Raw genomic sequence first — 21,622 nt, forward strand, 5'->3', positions numbered from 1 at the left:
CAAACCCGTAACACAGCTAAGTTTTCTTTCTAATGTTGTGACTAAGCACGTTCAGTTTGGGGCACCTTTAAACTTGAACGTGCCACAATACATCTTCGAGTATTCGGGTGTCCGCTGTGCTTTGCAAGGATGGCCCTAACCTGACAGGGCTATGGTCAACAACAACCTCAGCATGAAGCTTTGGATGAAGTAGCTTGTTTGATTTTCTGGAAGCTTTGCTTGCATTCATGTGACGAAAGAAAAGAAAAATTCTTTGTCACCAAGTCCCTTAATGGTGCACTGACAGTGGCAATGTCTTGTATGTATCAAGATCAATAGCTGGCCATGCCAAGCAATGAACGCAACATAGAAACATCTTGTGGGGGACTGGCAGTTGACAGCGCTTGCACTTTAACTGGATTGGGTGTCATGACCTCTTTGGAAAAAATATGGCCAGAGAATTTAAATTTTTTCTTATGGAACTCACATTTCTCTGCATTCAAAGCTAAAATGGCATCAGCGTAAGCAGGCGCCTCCCTAGCACCGTCTCACCCACACACAGCCATTATGCTATCCCAGTATTCCGGCGTACAATCTTTACATGGAAGACCGCGGACTACCCTGCCCCGCTTGACTCTGTATCGACACCCCACACACCCTGAGACTCAGACACACCCTCCCTTACATATCCGCCCGCACAAAACCACATGCTCACCCTCTCATTTTCCAAACCAAGTACACCACCTGATTACTGCTGTACCCCCTGCACCTGAAGCAAACCATGGGCTATCTGACCACGCCTACTTATGACTCTCACCCCTGCCTGCCTCCCCCCCTCCCTATCACATAACGATCATCAACCTATCTCAACACAAGGTTTCCTCTCCCCTAACTTCTATACCATACATGCACCACCGCTTCCACAACACAGGCCTTCCTGCATGCCATATACTGGCAAATGTTCCTGTAACATGAAGTCTCCCCACTGGATATCTACTACCTGTGGAGCATCATGAGCTGTTCTACTGTTGCTATTGAAGATACTATTGTACGTACAAGTCTACTTACTTTCTGCTCTCATCCCTAACCTCCTCCCTCTTCCCCTTCCCGCCTCCCCTCCACCCTCTCACTTTTCCTCTACAACCCCACTTATACCCCCCTCTCCATCAGTGCAAAACCTTATAGGCAATGCTGCTCCCAGTTATATAGATGTGCCATGGTCGTATTGACTTGTATTCATTACCCTTAAGAAACAAAATAAACAAATATGAAGAAAACAAAAAAACTGGCATCAATGAGCAATTGACACACTTGTGCGAGAGCTTTTTCATGCTCCTTCTGTGTAACTCTGAAAACTAACCTGTCATCACTATAATTGAAAGGATTCATGACAGGCTGTATGATATGTCGAATGACATCTTGAAACGGCTGTCCAGCAGATGACACACCAAAGGTTAGGGGTTGATTGCGATCTTGGCGGATGGAATACTCCATCACAAATGTTACAGATATGCTGTCCAGCCAGTTACAGTTCCATTATATCATATGTAACATGCAATGTGCCACACAGGATATCTGTAACATTTGTGATGAAGTAAGCCATCCACCAAGAACATAATCAGGCCCATAGTGTTTTGTAATGGAATAGACCAACATGTCTAGAAAAGGTTGTAATGTACCTACAATTCTCCTCAAGTTCCAACTGATGAGATCTTTAATTCAGATCAAAGTGAGAGAATAACTTCTCACCGTTCAATTGTGTTATAATGCCATCAATGTGCGGACCTGGATGTCGTTCTCTTTCAATTGCCTTGTTCACTTGACCCATATCCACGCAGATGCGCACAGCTCCTTCACTGTCCTTTTTGGGTACTACCACTATGGGACAGGCAGGTCTAACAGTAGTTTAATATACTGCAGGGCACGTTGTTAATGTTGTGTTCCCTATTATAATATATTTTTGTTATAAAATTTCATGTGTGCTACTTTGACTTTGATGGGGGATTTTACTCTCGAGTTGTTTGTATTGATTTATGTCTTCCATATTTAAATTGTGCTGCAGTCACTCGAAGCTTTTATGTACCTCACTCATCTTGCAGGCACTTAACAGGACTCACCCTTTCTGGGGAATTCTTATGCTCCTGAGCTCCTTGGTCTGCCATGGTTTTGCTGATCGAGCAGAGTGAGCCCAGGGATGCTTATTGTGACGTAGTTACACTGCAACTGCCACCACATGCCTGGCGCCGACACACAGCTGACCCATGATGCCTGCGTGCTGAAGGCGCACAAATGGCAAGCCTATCTACGCCTGTCTGCAGCCGCACAGTACCAAGCGCTAGGACTCTTGTTTCTTCCACCCTCCAGAGCTACTCCAGGCCAGTACTCCTAGAAATTGGCAACAAAGGTAAATTCTCTTGATGTTCAATGCAACTTCTTGTCATAATTGGCGCCAGAAATGTAGTTTTAGCTTTCACCCTGCCTTATGGCCTCGGCATGGCAAGGAGATCGATCAGTTATTGACACGCAGCCACGCTAGACCCAGTATGCAAGACTATGAGTTAGCTTGTCTGCTCCTCAAATAGGAAATAACTAATAAAACACATACATGAATTAGCTGGTCTCAAGGAGTCAGAAAATCCTGATGTTGCATTTTTAACGGAGACCTGTGTAGATATGGCTTCTGACATAGATTTTAAAATAGCTATGCCTGAAAGCTATTATTTAATCAGAGTGGATAGACAACACAAGCGGGGTGGTGGGATTGCGATCATATACCACAACCAGTCTAGAGTCACTTTTAAGCCCCTTTTGCATCGCAACTGAGACTCCCTCTTGGTCAATTTACAGATTAAAAATACGTATTTCCTCAATGCGCCTTTAGACTCATTATCCCCCCTGGCCCCAGGGAGAACTTCATTCATTTACTACTAGAATTCATAGAATCTTGGGTAGAAACTCCTAACTTTACAATCTTTGGGGATTTTTACTTTCATCTGGAATGCATGAATGACAAGGATACAAAGCAGTTAATTGATATTTTGTAGTGCTTCAACCTTTCACAAAAGGTGAAACATCCAACTCACAAAGCCAATCACATGCTTGATTGTATTTTTTCAAATAACCTGGATCTAGTTGTTGGAAAAATTCTGCCTCTTGTCTGAACAGACCATAGGGCCATTATGTTTAAATTAATCATCCACACAAAAAAGACACTCACTCCCAATGCACCAGCAGTAATAAAATATCGCCCCATGAAGAAAATTGGTAACTTAAAATTAGATAAATTGCTGTAATAAACATGCAGTCACTCCGAACCAACAGCTATGCAACAAACTAGCTGAATTATTTCATACTAAAGTAAATAATATATACTTAGTATTTACTGCAGTGTTGGACAGTACAGAATAGCAATCAATGACAAAGTTAGTTGAGTAAACCATCTCCACTAAACCAAATCAATGCCCTCCCTTATGGAATACTTTTACATTACTCACTGAAGAGAAGGTCACATCCCTTATTGAAACATCTAAATCCGGTGCTCCATTAGATCCCTGCCCCCATCAGGTTCGTCACCATATCTCTAAAAACATTTCAGCTCATCTCATACCACTCCTAAGCAGGATTTTTATCTCTGGTTGTTTTTCAGTTATGTGGAAAAAGCGTCCATCTAAAGAAACCTTACCTTGATCCTTCTGACGTGAAGAATTACAGGCCACTCTCGCATCTCCCTCTTCCTGCCAAGATCCTCAAAAAGGGGATGAATCAATAGATCATGATTTTTCTTGAAATTACTAATCTGCTCAACCCGTCACAGAATGGGTCCAGACACATCCATTGCACAGAGTACGCCCTAATGGCAGCCACAGGGGAAATCAGAGCTAACATAGATGGAGGTGGCAAGGCGGATTTGATCCTGCTTGATCTCTTGGCCACTTTCATCATGGATGATCATTTTATTTTGGTCAACCGTCTTGAAAACATCGACATTAAAGGTACAGCTCTAAAATTGATCTGCTCCTTTTTGTCCAACAGGGAGCAAGTGGTTGCTCTTAGACATTTTACATCTGCACCTTTTTTCCTTCCTCGTGAGGTTCCCCAGGGCTCCTCTTTGGGACTTACCCTTTTTGAAGTGCGTGTCATACCTTTGATCAAACTTATTCGATCATACGGGCTCAAAGTATTTTTCTACACTGATAACACAACAATTAGTGGTGTGTCTTTTCTAAACCAGAGAAGGTGGCCAATCAATTCAATATCTTTATGAGTGGCATTGCTGACTGGTTGCAGAAGAATTGATTTAGACTAAACTCAGAAAAAACAGAGGTGTTTTTTTTGGCAATGACATCTCTCACTCGAACACCACGAGGTGGCCCTCTAATATCAAGCCCCTCACACTGCCTGTCCAGAAAGCTAAAGATTCATCTTTAACACTAAATTAACATTCACTGACTACACCAATCAGGTTTTATCTTCCTGTTTTTTCACTCTGAGAATATAAAAAAAGAAAATTCTTCCCTTTCTCCAAATGAAGCTAGGAAAAACATTCATAATTGCCCCAGTTGTGTCCAAATTAGGCTACTACAATGCCTTATATGTAGGCTCCCAAATTGATGTACTGATGGACTTTCATAAATTTTGTTCAGTTTCGCAAACTGTTAGGGAATTGCACTGGCTACCAATTAGGGTATGAATCAAGTTCATGGCTTTAAAATGGTATGTGCCTACTCCGTCCCTGCAGTCCAGCGCAGCAAGACAGGTAAACATTCCCAGAACCAAAAAAGCACATGGAGGAGGAAAACGTTTCTCCCATTTCACCTGTAAATGGAGACACCTACTGCCTGACCATCTCAGAGCTCAGCCAGTTTTCTAAAGTTTAGAAAACAACTGAAAACGTGGCTTTTTTGCACATCTGTTAAAAACTCAGCTTCCCTGCATTTGTTCTGTCATCATGTTGGACACTAGCTTCAAGACACCCATTGTTATTTGTGCGCTTTATAAAATTATTAACATAACATATTAACATAACACATGGGGGAAACCCATGGAGTTGAACCAGTGGAGCGCTCAATGATATTGTGTTTGAGAATGGATTCTTTTTCAACAGCTTTCTGTAACTGAAAGGCAATTCGTCAGTGTCTTTGAGCAATAGGACGGACGTCCTCATTAATGTGTAATTGGAGTTTCATAGTTTTGAGCCTCTCCAACCCATGAAACAATTAAATGAATTGACTTATGATTTTGTGATGTGCATTCATGTTATGGTTCACTGATATCAGTCCCATGTCAGCAGCTGTGATGAAGCTGAGTAAACAAGCACTTGATGCTATACCTTGAAGTACATGGATGAATGTTCGTACATTTATCTTCTAGTGTTTCATCGTTTCCACAAATGAACCTTGACTTTTTACTCATGGCTTCAATGAAGCCCATTAGTACACATATGTTTTCAATGGCATAAGTTGCGGCAATGGAAACAGTTCATTATATTTCTACTCAGGCATAATATTTATAGATGCACCACTATCAATATTGAAAGGTAAAACCATTGACCTTTAGTGGGATTTTCAGACATTGTTTGAATAACTTTGTCGCTTTTGTCGACTTTTCTTGTAACGCTAATTTTCCTCACAGGCGGCTAGTCCTACATGCACACGTTTCTCTGAGTTAAACATCTACATGACACAGCCATCTTCTTCACTTTCGCTTGACGTTGATATTGAAGAACTGCTTGACACAGATTTAGATGTCAATCAACTTCATTTGGTGTTGATTTGCCTCTGCTGATTTGGTTGGTTGCCGTTCGGAGTGTGCGTTGAACATCGGTTCTGGAACGTTTGGGCAGCCATTTTGTCTTTGCGCCGTGATGCACTTACTGACCTTCGCTTATGCATTTCAAATGATGCTTATGATCATCACCCCAAAGTCTTTGCCACAATCAATTAAAGAAAAGCATGTACTGCTACTGTATTCACTTAAGTGTTTTTCCACTTGCACTTTCTTCAAGGATTGCCCGCAGGCATTGCAAGTGAAAAATACCATTTTGGAAATTTACTCAAACTTGAAGATTCTTTGAAAAACAGCAGCCGGGCCACAATCCTTTAGCATTAATCCTGGACTAGGCTTACATATTAGTGCATCCTGGGAGACGTAGTCTACGTTAATTTTAATTGAGCCAATTAGACTAACGCACCGAGTATTTAGGAATAATGATCTGTAAAAAGCAAAGTCCAGAAACAGGAAACTGGACCAATTGCCAACCTATGACTGAAACGCCTACTTAAACGCGTATCCCACAAGGAGGCTGGTGCCCTTACTTTTTCCTTTACCTTGCAAACCACTACAAATTGGTTCTCCTCTCCACAGCCTTTGCAGATGTGCCCAATGGTGGGACGTTTACCTTTGTGTGGAAATGAAAATGTACACAACTTCTTTTTCCCTGGAGAAATCACTCTATATCCCCCTACTTTGTGCTTTGGCTTACTTTTCACATTCATGCCAGGCTCACTCTGGGCACATCTGGCCTCCATGTCAGCAGCTTCTCAATCTGTATGCTCTTTAGCTCTGGCAGCCATGACAACTCGCTCCAGACTATGAGTTGCTGTCAGCATTCATTGTCTGAATGAGTCTGACAAGCATCCCTCAATCACTCTGAGACATATAGCTTCCTCATCATTAAATGAATTGAAATGACAGTGTTGGATTAGCGTATCCAGTCTATCCACAAATTTGTTGACGGTCTCACCATTTTTCTGTAACTCTGGATGGAAAATATATGTTTTGTAATCTACATTCGGCTTTGGATTGAATTTGAGGTTCAAAGCTGCTTTGCTTTGACTATATGTAATTTTGTCAGCTCGCTGCATTTTATGACTTCTTTTAAACCTTCACCAGCAAGATTTTTAAGGTACTTGATATTCTTTTTGCTATCTGCTTCTTCTATCGCATCAATGAAATCATCAAATGTCTCTATCTTTGTCGCCAATATTCAGCTTTTTGCCAACATCGAATGGGGGTTTCAAGAAGGCAGCGGCATTGTGGCCAGTGGTGGAACTTACAGAGGTTGAGAGTAGAGTTTTGTCCTTCGCTGGTTGGTGATCTTGTTTGTGCAACCCAACTCTGAGGACTTGCAACATGCTGGCCTCTAGGTCATGTTTGATAATGACAGGAAAGGTGAACTCTTTCTTGGTCTTCGCCGAAAAAACAAAATTTCAAATTCCATTCACCAATCTTGGCTTTCTGAACTTATGAGACCTTTGAAGTTGTTCTGAGCACCACTCTGCAGCTTTGGTGGTGTGCCGCTTTGTGTATGGACAGTCCTGCAAGCAAACCCGGGTGCTTCCTAGGGGCACACTCCATCAGCCCTGTGGCATGATGACTCTCTTTAAGCAGTACTGATAAGCAGATGACCATTTCTGTCATCCCTTTGCCTCAAGGCATCTATTTGTGATGTCAGGCACGTGTTTGATCTCAGCTTCATAGCGTTTCTGTTCATAGTGTTGTCTTGCACTTTGATGTTCTTTCAAAACCTGGTTGCATCCGCTTAGAGCATTATCACTCCATATGACGGACGGCTTGGAGTTGTGTAGTAGTGCAGTCCCTCTCTTTGAGGCCTTTCCAGCAAGTTCTTGGCCAATGATGTGTAGACTTTTCAGAGAAGCTTTTGTTATCTTCAAATGCTTTACATTGCACAATGCAGCACACATAGAAACAGCAAAAATTAGGAGAATTAAAAAATGTCTCCTTATTTCCCCATGTTAAGGCCATGTTTATTTTTGTCATAAATTTGGCACCTCCCCATGTTTACGCCACCCTTGTAAATAAGGGGTAGCATCAAAGTCAATGGGTGTTGCAGCAGAACACCCAACCCAACACCCATGGCCCGCCCTTTTCACGCTAAGTGTAACGTGAGAGGGGGCCTTATTTACAAGGTGGCATTAAGCCATGTTAAGTGTCTTAATGCTGCCTTGTCTATAAGGCGATGGACTTAACGCCAGTAGATCGTCTTACAAAGTGACATTCTGGTGGCATTAAGTCCTTGTACATATACCCCCTGGGTGTTTCCTTCTGTTTGATGGATATAAATGTTACCATCTTACTGTAATCGCTCTGGTGTAATTTAACATGCATGAACATTAGCGCCTAGAAACCTTCTGGTGATGGCCTGCAATTAAAAGATAAAGAAATGTGAATACAAATCCTTTTTCCAAAGACTAAATCCCTTTTCTGCTCAACCTTCTGTCCCTTCCTTCCTCCTCTCGCACTACTTTCAGTCTTTTCCCTTCTTCCCAGTTAACCAAATAGAGGGCAAATCTGAACTTCCCGTGTGCCCCTCTGCTCCCCCTCACAACTTTACTCTATACTGACTGCTCTCATTCCTGGCCTTCCCCTACCCCCCTGAGCACACCACATTCCACAACGCTTTCCATGAGTTCCTCTCCTCCACACTCTGTTCTTACTCATCGTCTCTCCCACTGTATATGCTCCCCTCCCTTTTCCCCCTTCTGATCCTTCCCCTCTTCATGCACCCACCTTACCTCTCTCCCCCACTCAGCTCCCATTCCTTTCTTCACTCATCTAGTCTCTTCCGACTGCTGTTCTTTTGACTCTTCTCCTTCCCTCCTGCACGGACATTATAACTACCTGCTTTAAATGCATCTATATCTTACGCTGAAACCATCACCCACCACTGCCATTATCTAAGGCACCCATTTAACCTATGCAAAGAACTGATGCATCAGATCAGAAAGGGAAGGCTCATTAAAGCAAGCAAATTAATCTATGAGTGCAGGGAATGTAATACCTACAGTATATCCCACACTACCATAAAGCCATGGTGATTTTACAGGAATGAAGTTGGACTTTGCAAATATGCTCTATCCAGAGCATCACAGAAAATAAATCCTGCCAACCTGCAATAAACCCAGGACTTTGGACTAATACTCAGGTCATAGTAGATATCCTATCTGGAACACTAAGAATTCATTGACGCCCAGTCAGAAGACGTCTCTCCTTTATGGAATTCACTGAACTGCAGATCGCTTTATACTGGAGCCTCACACATCTGAACAAATTCTGCAAACATACCCTCACTACCACCACCGATCCTCCAGCTATTAGAAAAGTTTGTACGCAAGAGCTGTTGACACCTTTCCTTGCAATGAGCTTCACTATGGGCCTATCTCAAAGTGCACTGACACAGACCAAACAATGCCTCACAGCTTGGAAGGGGCTAACCATTGTTCTTCTCATGTGCGTAGCAGGGGTGCCATGGGCCCTAGTTTACACCCTGACTCCTGGTTTGGAGGTATATTATCCCAATATTCAGAGTTCAGCAGGCTCATCAGACTCCTGGGCCCCGGAATCATAGCACCTTTTGCATTATTGATAGCTGTACCCCACCTTATTCTAAGTGCAAAGGCAGGATGGGGTAGGATTGTGATAGAGAATCATTTCCCCATGATCCAATCTTATTTGCACTACGAGTAATACAAATAGATGTATTAGTCACCAATATGCCAACCCATTGTGATTTCCTCTGGGAGGCTATCACAGTGCACCAGCACTGTTACAGATTTTAAGAGTGCTATGCTGTAAACATCCATTTAAAATAATTTTAGGGTCTAAGGCATCTTTATTGTTTGGAATTCTACATTGCAAAGTCTAAAACTTGACATATTGTATGTATTCCTTCTTATGGTACATGGAACCTTTGAGCACCAGAATGCATGGATGCTGACTTTCTTTCAGTTGTGGTTCAGGGGAGTTGAGTTAACACACATGCATAAATATATGGGTATTGAAGCGTGCTGAGAACACTTTTGCTCTCTCTAAATTAGGGTCTAAAGATAGCCTAATCAAACCAGACACTACATCATAGCTTACCAGGTTCATCATCATGTCCACAGGACTAACTTTGTTTGGATTCATCTTGTATAACTGCTTCTTAACCTGCTCGAACGTGGGGCGCTGAGCTGGATTCTGTGACCTGCACCTCCTGATCAGCTGGAAGAAAGGGAGGAAGAAGTTAGTGGTACACTGTTTTTAACAGTAAGTATAAATACAAGATGATATTTATGATAGTTATAATACATGGGATTTTACAATCCACGTAAAAACACCAGTCTCTAATTTTCTTTATAAATTTTTTTTTTTTATAAAATTTTTTTATAAAACTTTATAAAATCAACAACGTGTGTCACACACAGTCGCCGATTTTAAAGAAGAGACATCAGGAATTGACAATCATAAGTTATTACAGTAGAGTTTTGACATCACAATGCCTGCTGCTATACCTAGTGCATAATTGAGGCAGCTGGTTAAAGCAACAGAACGTTGCTTTTCTTTCTTCAGCTCTATTTGTAGCTTACAAGTACAAGCAGGGAGAACATGTTTATTTTTTGCACTGCATAGATAGTTACAACTAGAATCTTTCTTCATGTTTCAACACATTCCGAGCTAATGTACCTTTTTCTTAAAAATGAAAAAAAACTTCAGTTGAACAGTTTCTAATATCTGTTTGTAACAAATAACTAACAGGTTTTTGATGTGCTTAATTTTGCACTAGAGGTTTGTTTGTTCAATATCTTTATTATTTTTCAAAAGTAAGAATTTATACAATTATGATAAAATGCAATACATCAGGACAAAGTAATCAATAAATAATAAAAAAAAATACTACAGTTTTTATTTTTTTTCTACAGGTTTGCAAACCTGCTCTCTCTTTAATATGAAAGAGCTACGCACCAAGTTTTTAAGTGGGTTGAGTGAAGGGTAATGGTGTAGTCATCTATACTACTATTATAAAGGAAGAACTTTGAGGCTTTGAGGCGGGTAAACTCGGAAACCACAGCGCCAATCCACACACCCGATACATCGTTGGAAACCTCAGGGTGTGCAGATGAACATAGGCTATATGAATGTAAAAAATACGTTATATTTAAAAAATTTACATTTAAAAAAAAGTAGGCCGCGACCTGCGTGCTGTCGTTATCCAGGAGCGCGAGTAGGAGCGGCGTCCAGGAACGCGAGGAGGAGCGGCGGACATGGCGCGGGGGAGGAGCACTGACGAGCGGCACACAGGCGGTGAGCAGCAGCGGACCGGCGGAGCGGCGAGGAGCACTGAACTGAGGAGCGGCGGCTGAGGTAAGACTCCGGGGGAAAATGTCGGGGCAGGCGGGGGTCGGGGCACGCGGGGGATGGGAAGTTACAACAAAAAGGCTCCGGGGGACAATGTCGGGACAGGCGGGGGACTCTCTGGCATAATTGTGCTCAAGCTCCCGACTCCCGCCGGCCGCTCCATACTCTGTGAACTCCTACTCTTATCCCTGCAACCTCTGCTCATCCTCGCCTCCCTGCAAACAGAGCGCCAGAGCCCCACTTACCCAGAAAGCTCCCCAGTGCCTCAGGCGCTGCGGCTGGCCACCACTGCAACACTGGGCCTCTGGCATAATTGTGTGAGGTAAGCCTCCGGAGGACAATGTCAGGGCAGGCGGGGGTCGGGGCAGCCGGGGGACGGGTCGGAAGGGGGCCCGGGCTGCTGGCCAATGTCAGGGCAGGCGGGGGTCGGGGAAGCCTGATTGCTCCCGGACAAGGTCGGGACGGGCTGCTAGTATATTATATTGGATAAAGTACCCCCCTGTAGTACATGATAAGGATATTGCAAGTCAACTCAGAGTACCATATCCTTAAAAAGGAACTTGGTCTTCGGACTCATTCCCCTATATGGTAATGGATCTCCTCAGTGACCTGTAATATGCTACTAATGTACTCCAGGGGGTACTTTATCCCTTATATACTTCCTCACAGGAATGACATTTTGTTAGCAAAGTTTGTGAGAGAGGCACAATTTTTTTGTTACATTGTTTTTCTGAATGTATGTTGTGATTGACTAGTTCCACTGGGGCCAGTCTATGACAAAAAGCAGCCCTGGAAAATAATTTCAAACCACCAGGGAAATGTCAGCTGGAAAATACACACAGTCCAAGTCTGTGTACCAAACACTGTGCATGCTGCCTTATTTAAGACAACAACTATGTTATTGATATAGCAATACGTTATTAATATTACTACCTCTGTAATGTTCCCAAAGGATAGCAATTGATAGATAGCAGATGGCTGCCAGATCTAAAAGAGGCATCCTTTCTACTGCTTGGCAATAACTTCCAATGTTTACCTGTACCTTCAGGATGATTCTGATGATGCAAACTGGCCTATTCCTTTGTGTTCCAAGAAAAATAGGGCTTGTCTACGAAAGCAGCCAGGAGTTAACTTGAGAACAAAACTCCTCTTCCGTCATTTCCACTGATCCTCGTGCCTCAGCACTTACTATTTCCTCTCAATGTACACTGAATCACCATGCTCTTATTCTAGATAAAAGGGTGTGACCCGGTGTGATTGCATTTGGGGATCATATTCAAGATATTGAAGCTCTAAGGGAAACATAATGGGTCAATTGTCACGCCATTTGTCTTAGATATTTGCTATGTTTTTCCATATTCATGCTATCTTTTAATTTAGAAACAACTTTTTTAACAGATTGATCTCCATATGTCAATCCCACCCCTCCTTTTTTCTAAGATGATTATTTTCATTACTTCTTTATTCAATTTTAGGTGTCCACTCAGTGTATACAAGTGTTTGTGTAGGTAATATATGTATGTTTTGCTCTCTCCTTAATTGGTTCTGGATAAATCTGGATGTGAATGAACTTAATGCTAAAAGAATTTTTTGAGTAATGTAATTGCTTTTGTAATTCATAAATGAAGATAAAGATTCACAAAAAAAGAATGGAATATAATGTGAGTACTTTTCAGCCTTTCACATCTTTCTCTCACGTTCTGGCAAAAGTTGTCCTGGTATTATGTCTATTCAAACCTGACCTGAAATTTTTTTTGTAGTAAACTAATCTTGAAGAATGGGTTGACTATCCGAACTGGGTAACATTCCAAAATGCAAAGCAACATTGATGGCTTCCTATAGCTGAGGGAAAGGAGAGGAGTCATATTTATTCACAAAATTATCAGCAAACAAATATTGTTCACAAAAATATTGCCTTCCTATACTTACCTAACAAAAACACAAATATCGATCACCAAAATAAAAGCAGTTAAAAAATATTTTTTTTACTTATGTTGATAAATAAAAATATTATTAAAAAAATATTTACAGTAAATACTAAAATAAAAACATAGAAAAAATACATTTAAATATATAATTAAATATTACATTCAAAATAACACTACAAACAGGAACATATATATAACATTATAAAACAAACACTAATTGGCATTCACCATGAAAGGCAATACGTGAAAATACAATTAAACTTAAGAAACACTAATCAAAACAAAGTGTAAAGCAAAGTAGCCAATATAATGATATTATCAATTAACTACCAATATAAAAGGAACTAAAAATGTGATCACTTACTACACCAAAAACTATGAACACTGAAAAACTATCATACTCAACCAAGTCTGCAACAGAAAACCAGAAAAGAGAAATTGAAGAATACTTATAACTACCATCTAAAGTAAGTAAAACATTTAATTAAACTAGCTTATAAATACATTAATTAACCAATTTAAAACCATAAATTACTAGCCAAGCATTATAATTCTTTTATATTTCAAACTTAAGGAACTACAGATAAAGTACTTCACCATCAACAAACTACAAAGCCATAAAGACACTACAACGATCACATACCCGGAAAAAGACAAATAAAAGTAAGTAGAATAAAAACTTTTCAAAGTAGCAAGTCACCCTTAAATGCTAAAAAATAGAACACAATTAATCAGTCCCTAGCAGCTACCAACAAACAGAAATTTGAAATAAAAGTTAAACAACTTCTCCCCAACAGAAAAGGAGCCTGCTGACCCACTTTTCAACACCCCAGTAGAAAACCAGAAATCTAAGACTGAAATTACCAGTATGAACACAGATAGGTATAAAACTGAAAATTATTACAATAACTTTGTATTTAGATTATATAAATGTAATGTAATTTTTTTTAACATGTAATTAATAGTATTATGACACTATTTTCAGACAAGACCCCAGAAAGAGGAAGATACATCACAGCACAGAAAAGGAAAACATTACTCTTTCACATGGCCTACACTTACAACCATGAACGTCCAAGCACATAAGCTATCAATTTGAATTGTAAAATAGTACTCAAATGCCTGCTATGGGAGGGCTACTACAAAAGATGATGTTATTATGTAAGAAAACACAACCACCTACCAAATGTCACAGGAATTAAAGTAAGACATGTCCTGCAAGATTTAAGAGAGGCAAACACTAGTTCCCAAGAGTCCACAACTACAATCATAAAAGATATACTCCCTAAAGTGCCTGAACACATCACAGACTAGCTACCAGTTAGACCCACCTTGAAACACTTAATGGCATGAACGTAAAAAGCCACCAATGGTACTCTTCCTGTTCCTAGAAGATACCAAGATATCCAAAATCCGAACACTTAACCGGCAAAAATAATGATGCACCCTTCCTCTTACATGATAACCTTAATAATGATAAATGCATTATGATATATGCTAGAGCAGATAACCTATTGGAACTAAGCCACTGTGAAACGTGGATGATTGATGGGACATTAAAAATTTGCCCCAAACCATTCACTCAGATATACACCATACATGGTAAATATCAGAACACAAATATATCAATCATATGCGCCTTACTACCTAATAAACAAAGTAGCACTTATCAAGAACTAATAACCCAAAGTAAAATTAAAACAAACAACTACTCCCCACATAAAATACTAATTAATTTTGAACAATCCATGATCCAAACAATCCTTAAACTATACCCACACACAGACATACAAGGCTGTTGCTACCATTTTAACCAAAGCCTTTGGAGACACCTCCAACAGTCTGAACTAAAGGGCTTCTTACGATAGTGGAAGGACCGCCACCGCCAGGCCGGCGGTGAGGTCCCCCGGCCCTGCTATCTTTGATTCTCCCACTGCCAGATTATGATGGCAGTGGGATCCAAACCGCTACCGCAGCAGAGGCAAAGCCTGTCCACCACGTAACCGCCATAGGCAATCATTACGATTGCCCAGCGGAGTGGTCTGCATCCATGAAATGGTGGCAGTGCCTAGCAAGCACCTTCCGCCAAATTAGGATAGAGTCTCCAGTCAGTCTTTCTGTGGAGGGGTAACAGCCGTTGAAAGGCATGCAGAGTTTGGGTACGGACCCGTTAAGGTCCCTCCTTGTGTTGGGGGGGGTGTGGGTGCACTGGGGGGACCCATGGTACCCCCTACATTTCACTGTACCAAGTGGCAGGCACAGTGTAGTGCCTGCCACGTAGTGCAGTAAAATGCACAACATGCTCTTTTAGACATCGCAGCAGTGCTGCTGTCAGCAGCCACTGCCGCAATGTTAAAGGTGCGGAATTCGACCACCGAGGTGGCGGTGCATTCATAATCTGGTATGCGGGACCAGAGCATGCATGACGGACGGTCCCGGTTTACACCACCATGGCGAACGGAGCCAGTCCATCCACCATCGTAATGATCCCCCTAAGTGTAGAATATGAGGCAAACAACCAATTTACACTAGCCTATGTAATAGCCTGTAAAAGAGGTAGCTAACCACTAAACTTATGAATAGAGCGCCCATTATACCAACAAAAGAAATACAAACTAAGTACCCCAATGGACTACTTTGAAAGCACTTGGGTTGACAGACTTCACCGCGCTGTATACAGACGCCAACCCAAATTCCAAATACCGTGTTGGAATGTCTCAGACCGCACCATGGGTCAAGAAGCCAACAACACAGTAGAAGGATGGCACAATGCCTCAAACCACACTAGATAGAACCTAACCTACACTCTACAAACTCATAGAAACCCTATAAAAATAACAAAGTTACAAGCAGCTAAGAATAGGACAGTCAGTAACACAAATTAAACCTAAGATTACAAATACTCTTTACAAGGACTAGAAATCAACACTATAGCTACCCATTTACTAGTACTCGCCCGCGCTCAAAACACTATACAAAAGCTATACAAAAGCTTAGAAAAGGTCCGGCAACTTGCAGCACCTTCTTGTAACACACTTCCAGACATTAATAGACTACAAAAGTTAAGTGAGCAGAAAAAAGTGGCTGTAAAATGAAGCAAAGAAAAATACCTTCTTTTTTTTAAAACAATATGGCTTTAAAAAGAAATTGTTTAAAACATTTTAAAACATGTAAAAATGTTAAAACGAAGGTAAAAAATCAATAAAGGTTCTTTGAAAAGTATCAAATTAAATAGAACAATATAGTTGTATTTAAAATATACGTTAAAATTAATTTAAAATTGTAAAAGTATTTATTTATAAATTAAAAATGTACCACACTTGAGAAAATAAAGGAATAAGTTAAAAATACAAAACAATATTCTAAAACTAAAAATGTAATAAAATGTTAAATATAGCAATGAATTTGTCCTATGTATACAAATATATATGCATTTAAAAATGTATACCTATTCATTAATAAATAACAAAATATAAATTCAAAATTCAAACTGTAGCATGCATATTTAGAAGAAATACAAATAACGAAAATGTATGTGGGAAATGCAATATCCACTCCATACTAAACCACTTAGGGGGAAACATTGCATACTGAAGGGTTTACATTTACTATTCCCATTCCAATGTAAGGGCCAGATTACCAGTTTGGTGGTCCGACTGCCCAACCGCCATTGTGGCAGTGGGGAGTACACAGCCAAGCTGGCAGCATCCTGACCGCCGCCTTATGAGTTAACCGCCGGGCCGGCAGGATTCCGGTGTCAGTGCCACAGAGGTAGCATGTTTCTGCTCATCGAGAGCCTGCAACAAAACCGCCTCCATGGAACAATCTCTTGCATGTCAGTGCACTATGTACCATGAACCATGTCATGCATGGCACACAGTGTACTCATGAAAGTGCAAGAAGAGGGAGGCACTACATGTGCCCCCATGAACCCCAAATGGGCTACAAGGCCCTGGGGCCCTGTTTGAAGCCCCTTCCCTGCTTTTCCGTCAGGTATTTCATGGCAGGGCCCCCACAATCAAAAGGTCAGTGGCAAAGCAGGCCATAATCTGGATGGCCTAACGAGGTGACATTTAAAATGAAAACTTGGCTGTTCCCTAAAACGTAACCAAAATACGCATTATCTTGATTGGATAATCTGCAGCGCCATACGTGAATAATGACTGTCCTAGCCCCCTGATGCCCCTGGGATGAATGTTGCACTTAATAAATACAAATACAATTCCCACTGTAATCTATAATAATTTATGAAGGTGTTGGACACAAACCAACTAACCATTACTATTCCCATTGTTCAGGAAGAAATCTTACATAAGGGGGTGGATTCCTATCCGGTAAAAAGCGCTCCGATTAGCTGTACGAAGCCCTTTTCCCGTACGAATCGTACACCTACAACGTCCCAGTACGAACTAGCAAGTACGATCCTAACCCAAAGCGCCACTCCGTACGACTCGTACCAAACACCGTACAACAACAAAGTACATACGGATTCACTCCGGCCGACGCTGTACGACACGTCCGTACGTAAATAGGCAGCCATTTCCGAACCAGGAAGTACGATCCGTATTGACGACACTCCGTACGGCCCTTTTGCTACGAGAGCTGTAACCTGCCATAAAACCAGAGTCCACCACGAACTGCACCCCGGTACGCGATATACACGACATGAACCCCATCGACCGTGTCATCCGAGCCCTGTACATCTACGACCTCGTACATAGAAACCGACGATGGCGCAGACGGTGAGTACAACCCACCGCAGCAATGGAAGTATACCTATACGGTGCGCCACACGCCAGAGCATCTCACCATTTCAATAGGGATACGTGCCGCACACACGTCATAAATCCCGGGGTACGGTGCGTCACACGCTAGCGCATATCACCATTGCAATAGTGATACGCGCCGCACACACGTCATAAATCCCGGGGTACGGTGCGTCACACGCTAGCGCATATCACCATTGCAATAGTGATACGTGCCGCACACACGTCATAAATCCCGGGGTACGGTGCGTCACTCGCTAGCGCATATCACTATTGCAATAGTGATACGCGCCGCACACACGGCGAAATATGGGGGTACGGTTCGTCACATCTGAGTGGTGTTTGGAAAAGACCCCCAGTGGTGCCCAACAGTATAGGGGGTGGGTGCAGAGGACCCCCAGCAGTGCCCAACAGTGCCCAACAGTAGAGGGGGTGGGTGCAGAGGACCACCAGCAGTGCCCAACAGTAGAAGGGGTGGGTGCAGAGGACCCCCAGCAGTGCCCAACAGTGCCCAACAGTAGAGGGGGTAGGTGCAGAGGACCCCCAGCAGTGCCCAACAGTGCCCAACAGGAGAGGGGGTGGGTGCAGAGGACCCCCAGCAGTGCCCAACAGGGCCCAGCAGTATAGGGGTTGGGTGCAGAGGATCCCCAGCAGTGCCCAACAGTATAGGGGGTGTATGCAGAGGCCCCCCAGCAGTGCCCAACAGTAGAGGGGGGGTGCAGAGGGCCCCCAGCAGTGCCCAACAGTAGAGGGGGTGGGTGCAGAGGACCCCCAGCTGTGCCTAACAGTATAGGGGGTAGATGCAGAGGCCCCCCAGCAGTGCCCAACAGTGCCCAACATTAGAGGGGGTGGGTGCAGAGGCCCCCCAGCAGTGCCCAACAGTGCCCAACAGTAGAGGGGGTGGGTGCAGAGGACCCCCAGCAGTGCCCAACAGTGCCCAACAGTAGAGGGGGTGAGTGCAGAGGATCCCTAGCACTGCCCAACAGTGCCCAACAGTAGAGGGGGTGGGTGCAGAGGACCCCCAGCAGTGCCCAACAGTGCCCAACAGTAGAGGGGGTGGGTGCAGAGGAACCCCAGCAGTGCCCAACAGTAGAGGGGGTGGGTGCAGAGGCCACCCAGCAGTGCCCAACAGTAGAGGGGGTGGGTGCAGAGGACCCCTAGCGGTGCCCAACCGTATAGGGGGTGGATGCAGAGGCCCCCCAGCAGTGCCCAACAGTAGACGGGGTGGGTGCGGAGGGCCCCCAGCAGTGCCCAACAGTGCCCAACAGTAGAGGGGGTGGGTGCAGAGGCCCCCCAGCAGTGCCCAACAGTAGAGAGGGTGGGTGCAGAGGACCCAGCAGTGCCCAACAGTATAGGGGGTGGATGCAGAGGGCCCCCAGCAGTACCCAACAGTGCCCAACAGTAGAGGGGGTTGGTACAGAGGACCCCCAGCAGTGCCCAGACATAGGGGTGTGCATTTCCTACATCATACAACAACTACCTGCCTGTATGTGTAGATCCCTAACTTGTGACACTCATGAGAGTTGCATATCAACACATCACTCACATCAGTAACCTACTCCACTGACAATGGTCTCCTGTCACACACTGAGTGACACACCACATGTGGTTTTTTTGAAGATCCCACAGCCAGATCCACCCATGCAGTTTGCTTGCACACACCCCCCCTCCAGCATGACTCAATAGTGTGTAGTCATGCTACACACCACTCAACAAATTAAGCACAAATGGAATTAGTAAGACTCATGTACATCCCGGACATGATGTGACTGTCCATGTGGTGAAACATGTACTCCCTCATGGAAAGAGCAGGGTAGGAAAGCCCGAGATACTAAGCACACATTTTCAACACATATCTTAAATGTGACTAACAGAATCATGAGGTCAAGGCGTATAACATGGTCATGCATATTGTGGAAAGTTATGACGGACTCCCTGAAGGCATTGATACACAACACAAACCCCAGCACAGTGAGTAGCATGGATGGCAATGACCAATTGTCAGATAGCATCTGTGAGCAGGCATAGCCATTGCGCAAGTGAAGTGAAAGCACTAATCAATGGGAAACTATACTGAAGTCACTTGACTCAGCCGGAGTAGGTCAACAGACTCAGCACTGAGGGCAGCAGGGGAGACAGGGGCAGGGGCTGCGGTGCCGGGGACAAAGGAGACACGGGGTGTAGAACGGACTTTAGGGTCCCTAACAACTGGGAGGGTGGAGATTGGTCTGGAGGAGGAGAAGACAGACATAGTTGCAGTTGATGGCATTGCTGCATATTCCCCCTCCTCCTGGGAGTCAGAATCCGAGCCGTCTGCATGGTAGGAGGTGTCGTGCTCATGAGCTCTGGCCGCCTGACTCCCCTCACCCTCTGTGCCACTGCTACCCTCCGACTCCTCGAAGCTGGTGGCACTGTTGCTGGGTCCCTCTGTCCGTTCTGTGTCAGTGTCTCCTCCTGGTTGTGGTGATGATGCTGTTGGCAACAAGAAGAAGAACAATATATCAGTAACCTGTCCACATCATACATATCAGCAAGAAAAATGTGGGGCCATTTCTAATCATGGCATGCATCATGATTCACATGCCACATTACTCAGCACATATATAAGTCTAGTAATGCGCAATTGTAAGAGATACAACGCTCATTGTATACACAGATCAAAGTCACAGACCAGGCCACTACTTGGATTACAGTCACAATGATGAGCCACTGCCTGTAAACAGGAGAGGTGTCAAGCAATCATCTCTGGGAGCCAATAACATTTCCTATAAATCATACAAAGACTACATTCTCCAGCAGCACTGCCTAAGTGCATAGTGACAAGTCCACATCAGATATGACATCCTCAGCACACCCCTGACAAGGTAAAACAGTGGGTCCCATCACACCTCCCATGCACAACATCCCAAGCACTCCGTCAACGTGAGTAATACTGCCCAAGTAGTAGAAAAAATGATTCTGGCTCTCAATAACTGGAAACCTATATTAAGTAAGCCAAGGTCACATTGTTTAGCTGCACATCAATATTAGTCCCAAAGAACCAGCTACATGTCTAGTGAATATGCACACACACACTTCCCAGTGTGAGTATGCACAATGCAAAATTAGGATACATGGACAGTGTGCACATGTAGCTAACACATGAGAAATACAAAGCATACCAAGGACAAAGGCCACTGATGCAGACCCGTGCCTAACTCCTTGTTGAGACTCATGATCAGTGCCAAGCTATCATGAACGGCAACCACAGTGCACAGGTTGTTGGACAGTCAAGGTACCAACAAGTGTCACAGACCCCACTCCAATCAATCTGCATACCAATACCTTTCTTCCCTAGGATAACATGCACTAATATGAAATATACAAAGCATGGGCCAAATGTGGAGGAGGGAAAGGGATGCAAAAGAGCATTAGCTTGAAAAGGGCCATTTAATTGACAATGAATAAAGTACCTGTCTGACCACACCACCCCAACTGTGGGAACGTTACCAGGCTTCCAAACACTGCAGCTCGCATGTGACACATGGCAGCAAACAGACATGTACCTACCCCCTACTTACTGCTGTCCATCCTGCATCTGCCTATGGAGGTCAGGGAAAACGACGGCCAGGACCGGGAGCAGGTTGGGGGTGAGGTGGCGTGTGCCTCCATGCCGGCGTGGAGCCTCAAGCTTGAGCTGCACCCGGGCGATGCGACGGGTCCAGCCCAGGATGTCCTGCCACCTGTTCCGGATGTTCCTGACCCTCCTCAGACCCGACATCCCGGACAGCCCTGGCAATGTGCAGCCAGATGTCTGTCTTCTCATGGGCAGAT

At 43.5% G+C, this 21,622-nt stretch overlaps 1 protein-coding gene across 1 annotated transcript in view; it reads right to left on the bottom strand.

Annotated features, from left to right (window-relative positions):
• The window catches only part of LOC144819631 (atrial natriuretic peptide receptor 2-like), a 727,257-nt gene that overhangs the window by 104,539 nt on the left and 601,096 nt on the right, over positions 1-21,622 (bottom strand). The window contains exon 13 of the mRNA XM_078677447.1: positions 9,862-9,981. Within this exon, the coding sequence (XP_078533573.1) occupies positions 9,862-9,981 (120 nt within the window). The remainder of the gene's footprint in view (positions 1-9,861; positions 9,982-21,622) is intronic.

The sequence above is a fragment of the Lissotriton helveticus genome, chromosome 2_1, assembly GCF_964261635.1.
Source record: "Lissotriton helveticus chromosome 2_1, aLisHel1.1, whole genome shotgun sequence".
Taxonomy (NCBI): domain Eukaryota; kingdom Metazoa; phylum Chordata; class Amphibia; order Caudata; family Salamandridae; genus Lissotriton; species Lissotriton helveticus.